At 37.4% G+C, this 13,166-nt stretch overlaps 1 protein-coding gene across 1 annotated transcript in view; it reads right to left on the bottom strand.

The window, feature by feature from the left end:
- Positions 1 to 808: 808 nt before the first annotated feature.
- The window catches only part of SHOC2 (SHOC2 leucine rich repeat scaffold protein), a 63,587-nt gene continuing 51,229 nt past the window's right edge, over positions 809 to 13,166 (bottom strand). Inside the window, exons 6-9 of the mRNA XM_044438623.1 lie at positions 11,346 to 11,468; positions 9,776 to 9,913; positions 7,704 to 7,821; positions 809 to 6,137 (exon numbers count right to left, since the gene is read on the bottom strand). Coding sequence (XP_044294558.1) covers positions 5,929 to 6,137; positions 7,704 to 7,821; positions 9,776 to 9,913; positions 11,346 to 11,468 — 588 coding nt within the window. The 3' untranslated portion in view covers positions 809 to 5,928. The remainder of the gene's footprint in view (positions 6,138 to 7,703; positions 7,822 to 9,775; positions 9,914 to 11,345; positions 11,469 to 13,166) is intronic.

Here is a 13,166-nt window from a genome sequence, read left to right as displayed (position 1 = left end):
CAGGCAGTAGCTAAATGGGACTGAGGGAACAATGGCCCACTAATATGGAGCAATGTAATTAGTGTTAGCACCTCTAACAATGTGTGCATTTCAGGATACTGTGAAATATAAGCAAATGTATGAGATATAGAGAACTACATGCAAATTATGAGGTTGAGAACTGAACATAGGAGAAACTTGCAGGCCTCCATGAATCACCCCGTTACTGCAGGTCTGCAAATTTCTCTTTCATTTACTTGCCAGCCCTTACATTTGCACATCTTTCACTGAACAGCCCACACTGTATGGCTTATTTGTGGGGGTGGCTTACCAGTACATACAACCCCAAAAATGTGTATGGATCTGTGAAGCATTTGGAAGAAAATGCTCTTTTTGCATGCTTTCTTGTAGTAAAGTTGGTTGACCTCAGATGTCCCATCTATGTATTTTAAAAATCGTATTAATCAAAATTCCTTGACAAAATAGACTACCCATCTATCAAATACAGTGATTCATCCAGCAGTTTGCACTTTAATGCATACTAGAAAAAAGGAAGTACATGTGTTAGTCGAGATTTCTTTTATAAAGGTGTGCATTTTAACACAACTTGCTTAGCTTTAGATCAGTTATTGTCATGCAGCTTTGTAAATAAAGGGCAATATACAGTAAACCTTTTTTATACTGGAGGTATAGGGTAGGAGGAGTGTTTCAAAAAAAGAAATACATAATGGCTATCCAAAATGTCAATCATCTGTGATACTGCGCAGATTCACAGACAAATTTAAGACTGTACCACTAGAAAATGCCCAAAAGACTCATTGGCAACTCATTTACAAATATACTATTTATAATGAATACATTGATACAGAATGACTTATAAAAAAGCAAGGCAATCTTTTATAGACATAACAATCAACATTACAATAATTCAGAAAGTACAATATTTTGTAGACCATTCACACGCTTCCATTTTTAATCACAAATTAGTGTGGCCTTATGATTTAACAGGCAGAAACCTGTACTGTCCTGCTTAAGGCCAAAACAAAGAAATAACAGAAACTTCAAATCTTTGTAGAATAAAAAAGCCATCAGATTTTTTTGTTTTGTTTTTGCAGAGATTATCATTAGTAATTGTCCTACATGTGCCTTTTAAAGTTGGTGTATTGTGCAAATTACTGCCAGGTGTATATCTAATTAAAAGCAAGTTCTGACATGCTGATTAAAGATACAATGGAAGTGCAATATTGAATATACAAATACTCTGTTGCATTCAGCTTCCTTAATCAGCCACAAAGGCATTTTCCTTTGATATGTGAAGAATACAAAACCGTTCCCATATTTTTGGAATGGTCAAAAATGCTACTTTGAAATTTGTCTGTCCCAACAACAAGTAAGTAGCTACTGTTCTCTTAGTACTACTTTATAAAACCATTTAAGTGAGCTAGATTCCCTTCCAATCTAAATATTTGCCAAGATAAATAATATAAATAAAGTTTGAAACATCTAATAGTAAACACTGCAAACTTCTAACAGAAAACAAATTTAAAATTATTGATCAAGGAAGTTGGGCAAAGGTCTTTAAGGCCAATGATCAAGCCTAATTCCTTTCATTCTAGTCTTAAAAAAAGGTAAATGTACAGGTTTCCCCATTACATTAAAGTCCAGTCATATCTGACTCTAGGGGGTGGTGCTCATCTCCGTTTCCTAGCCGAGGAGGCCAGCGTTTGTCCGCAGACAGTTTCCGTGGTCATGTGGCCAGCATGACTAAACACCGAAGTTCACGGAACGCTGCTACCTTCCCACCGAAGTGGTACCTTTTTATCTAAACATAGCATTTCAACTGTCATTAATATTCCAAGAGTGGTACAGTATGATAAATATGTTAATTTCAAAAGGAATCACAGTGCCAATTATTCCTTCAATGTTGTAACACAATCCTAAAACTGGAGGCTGGATTCTTAGATTTGTCATAACAGTAGCAGAGTCCTATCTAAGGTGATGTTTCAACAGTGCACAGGTACACTGGGCTGCTGCAGCTGAAGTCACCTCTGTCCTACTTGCTGTTAAAATTCTGTTAATGGTTTCTTTACAGAGGTGTGGGCTTATTCAAACACACAACATCAGTGGCTACGCTGATGATCATGCACATTAGAAACAAGTGAGTCAGGCTTTATCCCTCTGTTCTGCAGCAGCCTTCCACAACTTGGTGCCCTCCAGGGGTTAGAACTGTCATCACACACATCTGGAGGGCAACAGGTTGCAGAAGAAAGTTTTCACAGCAACTGGAGAACAGAACAGCAACCACAGCACTGATTGCTGCTGCAGTAAGACTTTGAATGTTTCCTAAATTAACAAAAAATGGCTCGTTGGCCCTTGCACCAGGGAATCTCGTAAGAGTGTTCCAAATAAAACTGGTGATCCTCCAGAGGATATGCACCAATTTCCATCAAAACCCTCTGAGACACACTTGGAAGGATTGTCACAAGTTCTGAAGCCTCACCTCAAATGTAGAACTGAATTAGTAGAACAACTAAAACACTTTGTGTACATTTATTAGCTCTTCAAAAATATACTCCAAATAAAAATTATCTAGATATATGTTCTCCTACTTCAGTATTAACAATTCTAGCACTCCTTCTCTGCACTCCAACCCCACCCCACCATAGCGCCCAGATTATGACTGGCACTTCTTAAACTCCAGTGAACACATTCTTCCTTGATTGAAGTTGACATTACCTAACAGGTCAATGTCCATTATTTTACCAATGAATGTAAAGATAGGCCAGGAAATATAATAATTTTCCATTATTCTGTTTTAAAAATTCAAATTATAACTACTGACATCATGAAAATATTTTACAATTATTTTTAGCTCTGAATGTATTACTACCTTTCTGTAAATTTATTATTTTGCATTCTGCACCAATTGCAGAACAAAAACTTAATCTCAATTTGTTTTGGAAATAATGTGGTTTCAGTGCTTAGTATTAGAACGCAGAATGTATGCTTACATATGATGCTGAAGTACAATTATTTCACTGGTTTTATTTAAGATAATTTTTGAAGTGTACCAATGAATGAATAAAACCAGTCTCTAACATGCAGGCAAATTCTAGAGAGAGAAACAGTCAGTCATATAATCCTTGGCAAGAAGAACAATCATATTAATATATTTACAGACAAAACTATCAGTTCATAAATGCAGCCCAACTTTATCTATCCACTATTCCACAGAGTGGCAGAAGAAGCCAGCCTACTAGAAACATACTATCCTACTTCAACTCTGTAAAAGTTTACAAAGAGATTCTTCCAATTCTGCCTGGAGCAATGTACTCTGGCTAAACTCTGGCTTTAAATATAACACACAAACAAATGATCTGAAAATCTTTCTCAACCCAAAAAGAAAAAGTGCATGTGGGCAGCATATAAAGAGACACATACAAGTTTACAGCTTGAGCATAGGTGGGCTATAATCTTTTGAAAGAAAAAAAATTTAAACCACCACTACAGGGATCTTTGTATTTTAACAGTTTAATGCTCAGGTGGGGACGCTTGCACACAGCTGAAACTATACATTTTTATAAACAGATCTAGAGTGAAATAGCCATTAGTAAATGTTTTCTTGAAAGGCAATAAAATTAATGGTATGGATCCAGACTTATGCATATAGCCCGCCCCTCCCTCAGCACTGCCCCATAACATTCTACCCAGAGGTTCAGGGTGCACTATGGCACAGGGTAGAGTGAAGGAGGCTAAGGGAGCAAAGGGAAGACATCCATGGAACACGCCTCTGATTGATTTTGTGGACCCTCACCCTTGTTCCTAATCTTCCCCCCATTCCATTCCCCATCCCCCATTATCTGCATAGGTCAGGGAAGCACTCTGAATCCACTCCAGTTACGTACCCATAACTCTGGATCCAATCCAATATTCCTTTGAAATTCCAGTGATATCTAGAGTAGTTTTTACTACCAGCTCAAGCCCTTTAAAGGTTTTATATCTCTACCTGCCTTTCGTTATGAAATTTTTACTTGCTAGTAAGAAAACTAATTAAAGTTAGAATTCACCTCAGAGAAAGCAGAACAAGGAAGCAAATTATGTTGGGCTCAACCCAAAAAAACCCATGAACACCCAAATTCCACTGAAATCATTAAGACCTGAACAGCATTCTTAAGCATATTTATTCAGGCTTAACTGTGCTTATCACAGCCTTAAACACATGTTCTGGAGCATAAGTCTTATTGATTTCCATGGGACAAACATGCCTGCCTACTTCTGGATTGTGCCTATTAAATAGACCTTAATATCAGAAATAAAAATTACAAAACCTTCAACAGGTGAAAAAAATATTCTAGCACCTATGATGCACAATTTGTTCAAAAGATACAGTATTCTCAACATTCTTGTATCCCAGAAGCAAATCCAACACGGTGAATTGATGCGGAAAACAAAAATTATCTGGAATATAACTGCTACATGAGCTTCCAGAGTTCAAACTTGAAATGGCACTCCGAATATAGTAGCAACTGTCTATTTTACCGCAGCATCATTAGCCCTTTGTACAGCTATGAAAATGACAGTAAACCGCATAAGAACCACTTTACTGGTTTTCTACAGGCAATCACATTCTAAATATGTGTAAAGGTGTCCTTTTCAACAGACCAGATTTTAATACTGAGACCGAAAGGATGAGGTTAAGTAAATAAATCATGGTACTGAACTGACTACTTTGAAGCAAGTGTCCCATCTGTAGGGAAAAGTGCATTTAGTTCAGCAGCAAAACAGCACAGCATGAAGATATTGTGCTTGAATGCAGGTGCCCCATAATAATGAAAGGATGTACAAGGCAAGGCAAGATATAAAACCAGAGTTACATTGTCAACCAACCGTAAATCTTATATGTACTGCAGTGTTTCAAAGAAAGACACATTCATTAATTGTACAAAGACAAGGAGAAACCCTTACAAATGCCTGTTCCATTTTATATCAACACCATATATATATATATATATATATATATGAATGATATGTATATATATATCCTCATCAACGCACTATTAGACCTTAACAGGGTATGGAGCATTATAACAAAACCGTTGATTTCTAAATTTAAAAAATGCTGCTTGTGCTAGATGAGGCCAACTATAACTTAACTGGTTCAAATATGATATGCTTACAACCACTGAATTCAAGGAACCAAGATTTAAAATTAATTCAAGCTTTTGTTGGACTGCATATATCCTACTAATCAGATGCTTATAGTTTAATATGAATTAGTCAATAAAAGCCCTCAGCAGAAGCATAAAATTATAGATATGATTAAAACAGAGTAAATCCCCAATCCAAATCCACTGATTTACTCTGATTGTAAACAACATACAAGACTGCTTGTTTCAAATTTTAAAATAAGTTAAAAGATCTCTCCAACAGAGGACAAATTATTCCAAAGATTTTTGACACAAATAATATGTGCTGAGGGGAATGATAAAGAAAAGGTAGTATGAGCAATTTGCTTGCTTTTCCCATAGGAAGCATCATCTATTTTGTCCCTTAAATTGATCCACAATTAGTTGGCAATTGTTTTCAGTGAACTGGTATGCCCAGGTTACCCAGATATTCCTCAAATTCCACAAAGAAAACTTAGACAAGCATTTTACAAAGAAACTAAAAAAAAAAAAAGCTAAATGGCTATGTTTCCTCTATTAGCAGAAACACATAAATGTGGGCTTAAATTTGTTTTATATTATGTTTTATATATAATATAATATACAGCCTATATATTATATTATATATACACACATACACAATACCAATAATGCCTTCTGCATTTTGTACAGTGTACGGGACAATTCAACTTTTATTCATTCCTGACACCGTATGGCCTAGATATTATATACACGACACTTCCAATGCCATTTATATTTTGTACAATGTGAGAGCACATATCCATCAGACCATGGCACGATATGGTCCTTGCATTTTGAGAAACTGGATGATGAAGGAAGGTCCACCTGCAACAATTTGAGCAGGAAGGGTATTGAGTGGGCAGTTCTCAATACTCATTATAGACAATTTACTGCAGAGAGCCAGTTCAAAAGGAAGGCTGTTCAGATGTGGGTTGTCATTTAGATACAATTCCTCCAGATTCTCCAGTGTACCTACAAAAGGGAAGCATGACGACCATTAGCATTTTAAAAACATACCCTTGGTTGAAGGCAATTTATTCCAGGGGTGGGGAACATGTGGCCCTCCAAATGTTGTTGCACTTAAATCCAGTCAGCTCCAGCCAGCACAGGAATGGTGAGGGATGATGGATGTTACACTCCAGCAATATTTGGAGGGATATATGTTTCCCATCCCTGATTTATGGTACTCAAAAAGAATATATCATAATATCAAGAGTTTCTAACAAGAAGTGTACTTCAGATTCCGATAAATCCCAAATCATACCAGGCTAATTCAAACAGCTTTAAGGGATCCAAACTGAAGGAGGGGTCAAGGTGGACTAATTCTGAATCTGAACTCATGGAGATTTGAAATTTGGAGGACTGCCTATTCAAAAGTTGATGCATGTCTTCCCAAGTTCCCCTTGTAAGGGAAGCCCCAGAAAGCCTTCAGTTTTGTGACCAATAGCACTAACATCTGATCATAGTGAACGGTTATCAGGGCTCTCCTTTTCCAGTGTTTTCAAGGAGGGATACTGAAGTAATACACATAACAGTTATTTGCTAGTTTCCACCCTGAAGAACAGAAATGTTAAAACAGGTTTGGTAAAGTCTATGTGACCTGGGAGGGTCAAGTAGTGGGTATGCTTGGAAAATACTAGAGTTTCAAGTTCTCTGCCAGTGTTTGTTCTACATTCAATATCCCCACCACCACCCCCCCCCCCATATATCCTTTTGTATTCTCTATGACTTTGATCTTCAGTAAGCATAGAAAAGCCTTAAAGTGCTTTCCATTTTCTATTACCTCTGAGGTCAAAATGCTTGCTATCCTTCTGAAGCTCTGCAGGCTTCTTTCCTATGGATACCTCTGACATGTGCAGTTTCATTACAGATTGCCAGAACAAAACTAACCATGGAGAAGGGATGGAGAGTAACTCACTTAATCCTTCTCTAAATCTGAATAATTCCTTTCCACAGAAATGTTCCATCTATTCTTTTGCAGGTTTCTTAACTGGGAACACCTCATTTTCATAACAATTGTCCCCCTCCAAATGAGGATAAATCATCCTTTTTGGAGACTCCAAAAATATGATGATTGCTTTTGCATAGAGTTCCCTGCATCTAGTCAACTGAAACCTGGTATGTTTGATCACTCAGAAGGCACAATTATCCTGACAAATTTTACCCAATTGTGGTAGGAAATAAAAAGGTAACTGGGCACTCCTTTCAAAAATATCAAAATTCAAAAACCTGCAGCAGAAAACCCCTCTACCTATTCATCTGAAATTTTGCAGATCTAGCCTTGATATACAGAAACATTACACCTGCAAATTTCATCCAATTTTTTAAAAAGGAAAGGAAAAAGTTAAGCCACGTATTGATTTCTAATGATAGCCAACTTGACCATATTTATGTGGTAAAAATTACAACACAATGACTTATTCTTTTTTTGTTTTTTCTTCAAAAACAGAATGTAGTTAGAATAGATTGAATCCTACAAATAACCACAGAGTGCAAAAACACCACACTTATGTATGGGAAAAACCAATCTCATCTTACCAATCTCCTCAGGAAGCTGTGTAAGAAAATTCTCTCCTAGTCCAAGATGTGTCAGATTGATAAGGTGGCCAATTCCTCTAGGAAGGGTACTCAACTGATTATTCGTTAGAATAAGTCTCTGGTGGAGGAATATACAAACATCAAATTAGTACAGGAAGCTGGAACTAGTGCAAAACTGTCATCAGGAGTTGCTTCTTTTCGATATGCAACTCCATTGCTGAGAAAATGGCACTGGCTGCTTATTCACCAATGGGCAGGTTTAAAGATTTTTGCTAGTATAATGAAGCCCTGAACAACTTGTGATAAGAAAACTTGAGAGTGTGCTTTCTTCCTTACCAACCTATCTGGCCACATCAGATGGTATACTCCTAGTTATTCTGCATGGACCTATGGCCCACCTGGAATCTATGCAGAAGAGTCTTCAGTCTACACTGTAGAAGCCTTCTACAGAACTCCCTGCCTCCGGAGGTCAGACAGACATGAACATTGTGCTGTTTTTAGCACCTCCTGACAACTTCTTTATTTCAGGCGGCTTCCCTTGATCGACCAGCCAATTTAACTTTTTTAAATTAAAATATAATTTTATTCTTTTATGTATTTTATTGTTCACCCCACTGGAACTGTGGAGCAGAGGCACAGAGAGGGAGGGAGGGAGGGAGGAAGAGTAAGAGATAAATAAATATATAACCTACAAATTATGTAGATTATGACCTACAAAGCCCTAAACGGCTTGGGTCCTGGCTACCTGAACGAGCGCTTACGTCCGTATATGCCCGACCGCCCTTTGAGATCTGCGGGAGAGTCCCTTCTCTGGGAACCCTCCATGAAAGAAATTAGGAGAGTAAGTACCCGGAGGAGGGCTTTCTCTGCGGTGGCGCCCAACCTATGGAATTCACTCCCCAAAGAGGTCCGCCTGGCACCGTCGTTACTGGTTTTTCGGCGCCAGGTAAAGACCTTTTTATTTAAACATCATTTCAATTGTTAAAACATATGATCTGGCCTGGGCAACTTCTTCTTCCTTCTCTTTCTCCTCCTATATTTTTATTTTATACTGATAATTTTAATTTTGTATTTGTAAATCAATGTATTTTTTGTATTTTTATATTTAATGGTAATTTATTATGTACTATTGTATTTCAATGTATTTTATCATGTTGTAAGCCGCCCCGAGGTTTCGGCAAGGGGCGGCATAGAAATGTTATAATAATAATAATAATAATAATAATAATAATAATAATAATTAAAAGGGTCTATCTCGGAAATCAACCTGCACAAAAGTGAACAATATTATCCAATAACAAGTAATCACAAACTCCTTTCAGCTCCCATAAAGCATGGCCTTGAGTAGGGGAGGGCAACCTGAGGCCTTCCAGATGCTTTGGCTTACAGCTCTCCCATTAGTCCTCATCAACTCCTGTGCTGCCTAGTGATAATGGAACAGACCAAAATATCTTATAGGCCACAAGCTGTCCACGCTTGGCTTAATGTTTGCACTTCACCACTCTTAAATATTATTTAGCATGCTTAAGAATAATACAGGACATGTTTTTCATAAAGTCCTCTCACCATTCTACTCAAAAATACATGCTTTTTAAATTCTCGGTACCCAACAAAATGGGGAAAGGCCTGCCACCATATCAGCAACCTGAACCCATGATACAGTTGTTTTCATGTGGCAGGCTGCTGGGCTACATTTACCCAGGACAATATCCAATGGGGACACCGCACAAGTGGTTCCTCTCACCAGTAGTGATGAACAGTGGGAATTTAGTGTTTCTTACAAAAACCACTGAAATGAATGGAAATGCTTGTCACTGAATCAGGACTGTTTAGTGACCTCTCTCATTTGAGCTCCGGTGACCCGCCCCATTCCAGAAACAAGCATTTCTTCTTGTTTCTGGTTGCTCCCACAAGCACTAAATCTCCACTGTGTAAGTGGTGGGTCTCACTTGTGCCCCCATTAATTCTTTTCTACAGGGAAACTGGTGGGGAGTACTCTGTTACTTGATACTGCCCATGGACTTAGATTTTTCTATTGGCAAACATCTACAATGGTCATATGATGATTTTACTTGTAGATCCCTAAGGTATGCAATTTCATTTGGCAGGGATTCCAGCTTGTTCTCCTCCAGATCCAATTCTCTTAGTTTCCTCAAGTTTCCAATGCCATGAGGGAGGTTTCTGAGAAGGTTGTTTGACAAGATAAGAACCTGAAGAAAAATACATGTAGAACTTTTAGTAAGCCAGCAGCTTTCTGCTAAATAAGCACACTTAGTATATCCACTAAGTATTCTTCAATGAAAAAAGCTAGATGTTATTCAATATCAAACTTCAATGCTGGTTCCAGTGAATAAAAATCATGAAATGGACAAGGAAACATTCTTTACTAGTCAAAAGGGAGGGAAGCACATAGCTTTCCACTTCATAAATTTTTCTTGAGGTAGCTATTTAAGATCTTTGAAAAGTGTTAACACTTCTACATTCTTCCCAGTAGATGTTTAATAAAAAGGTAGTTCAGCATGTCTCTGTTAAAAAGCAGCATATAAAATAGTTTAATTTTCAGTTGAAAATTGGATACCATAAGGACTAAATAATTTTAACATTTAAAGTACACATAAATACTAGAATAAAAACAATGTGGAAAGTATGTATGCCATATCCACAGATTATCTTATCCCCTCCACCCTTGTTTGAGCAGTGAAAGGGCCAGGTGAATGAGTGGGTTTGGGATTCTTTGGATTCTAAATAATCACCAACCCCAACTGCTGAAAGTTTCTGCCATTGCAATACGTAGATTTTGGGTAGTAAACCTCCCCTTTGCTTCATGTAGAAGAGTCTGCAATAACCAATGGTCCCTGTGACAATCCCTCATAGAATTGTTTCCAGTTCTCAGTATCTTGAATCTCTAAAAACTCTCTACAGGTAAAGTAGGCAGCCCAAGACTTGCGGGCTGTAGCCATCAATTAATGTTCTTTCCTTAAAAGATTTGAGCTTTTTTCCACCATAATAATTGACTTGAGGGTGTATCCCACTGAATGGAAATGCAGGATGTTACAATTTAGGCAGAAGCCTTAAAGAGGGGCAGATTGCAGGGTTCACATTGTCCATTTGCGTTACATGTATACAAAATTTCTCTAAATGGCAGGGTGGCTTCTTTTATGCTCTCTTTTTTGAATTCTCTCATTATTATGTCATTATTTTACATTACAGTACAGTTATAATAAAAAGTGTCACCTCAACCAAAGAAAATAACAAAAACTTTCCTAAAAAGGAAACTTAAATCTCAATAAACCAAGTGCCAAATATTACAATGATATACTATCATCTCAGAAAATGGAAACTGTGTATTTTCCCCTCCAAAGGTTCCACTTACTTAAAACTAAAAGGCAGAATGAAAAAAAATTCCTGTAGCTATCACACAAAATATGTGTGTGATACATATGCTGTGGCACAACTGGGCAGCATACAAATGTTTTAAATGAATGAATGAATGTTGGGTTCAACATTTTATCTAATATGCATCCCTTGCCCTTTCACAATATATTTGCCATTTCTATTTATCATTTGGAGGATGGAGGTTAAGATTGGGGCAGGCCTCTGATGCAATTTCCTTAGTTGAGTTTTCTAATGCATCCTGCTCACCTCGAGAGAAACAAGCCCAGACACATCCTCAGGAATCTTGTTGAGTTGATTTGTAGCTAAGTTGAGTTCTACCATGCTGGTCCAAGTCCCAAAATCCAAGGGAAGAGATGTCAACTGATTGTCCTGGAGTTCAACATAAAGAATGTTTAGGCGTATTCTTGAAGAAGAAAAAACTTGGAAATGACATTTATTTAAATACATAAGAAACAAAGTCACTTTGGTTCTCACAAATTTCTTGTGAGATTTTTACTTTTAATCTGCTATTTAAAACCTGTTAAATCTACTGGGAATTTTTAACTTGGTACTGTTGGTCATTAATGTTTTAAGTGCTATTGTTAAATTTATCATTAACCTGTTTAAGTTTGTTTTTAATCTTTTGACCTATTGTATTTATTGAAAGTTACTATGTTTTAAAAGGAAAGCAGGCTATAAATAGAAAACTAATTCATTACATCTTACAACTAAGTTGTAAGAACAATCTGAACAAACAAAACCAAGTAAATGAAACTTAAGATGATGGAAAATAATATCTGAGATAAGAGACTAATTAATAAAATGGAAGAGTGCAGCCCCGATAAATGTTCTGCCATAGGACTTAAGCATGCAGCCATGATGGTAATGTGGTATTGAATATTCCCCCTCCTTTATTGTGCTTGGATTGCAGGACATACAGGTTTTTCAAGCCTTTAACCTGCAATAGCAGTCATGGGTAAAATCTATTTCCCGCCATCAATGCTTGGAACGACAGGCAGAGTCTAGTTTAGCTACTGCCATGGATTCCCACATGGATCCTTGACACCACTGCTGACACCAGACAGAATCCCTCTTCACCTTTGCTGCTGCTGTGAGGGTTCAGTAAAGTGCAACTGCTTATCCACTGTGCCACACTTAAGTAGTACTTAAGCTACTTTAAAAAAAAAGGCAAGAAAGAAATATGTGATGTTGTTTTCTCCTCAATATCAATCTTCATATAAGAATGCACAGGTGTGCATATGTGCACCTACGTAACTGGATGTGTAGGGCACTCACCGAGGATTCAAATTCCAGTAGGAGTCCACTGGCAAGAATCCCCTAGAGCTGCTGCTCCTCTTCACCACTCAAGTAATTTTTTCACTTCCTTTCACTCTGGCCCAAGATAATTATGGGGTGGTGAGGAGGAGCAGTAGATGCTGCAGCCTACTTGCTCACTGCTCTCTGCCTGCCAAGAAAGCAAGTGGTAGCAAGGATGAGAAAGCAGGTGAAGTACAACAGAAGCTGATGACAATGTCAGTGAGAATGCAGACTCACTGAGCAAGAGCGGCCAGTGAGGGTGTCTTGCCCGAAGGCTTTCAAAATCCTGCACAGTGCACAATGTATCTATATTCTCGGAAATGGCTATGCTATAAGCAAACATATGGCAAGGCTTCCAGTCTGGCTTATCAAGTTAAAATGGTTTACTAAGAAAAACACAAAGCTATTCAGAAGCCTTAACAGCAAATCCCAATACTATCTTATGGGAAATATTTTCTGCAATGTACTATATGTAATAAAGGACACACAGCCAGTATTTGTGAAAAGACCTGAACTTTCATTAATGTAAGCAAGCTACTGCTTTTTAGTTACAGTAAAATATCACAAATGAAATCAAGACTGTATATTATTTGAATTATTAATGACAGTATGGTTAAGGAACTATAGGTTATTTTAAACAACAGGTTGTGTTGAGTCTTCATGTTTAGTGGAAACAGAACTCATCTTTCTGAAAGAACCCATCCTCTATAGTTGAGGACTCATCACCTGTACCATCACAGTGTTTAATTATTTTAGCAGATCACCAAATGA

The sequence above is a fragment of the Varanus komodoensis genome, unplaced genomic scaffold (genome assembly GCF_004798865.1).
Source record: "Varanus komodoensis strain SLA01 unplaced genomic scaffold, ASM479886v1 scaffold1, whole genome shotgun sequence".
In the NCBI taxonomy this organism is placed as follows: Eukaryota; Metazoa; Chordata; class Lepidosauria; order Squamata; family Varanidae; genus Varanus; species Varanus komodoensis.
Note: the sequence above shows the minus strand (reverse complement) of the source record. Positions and strands in the feature narration are given on the sequence as shown.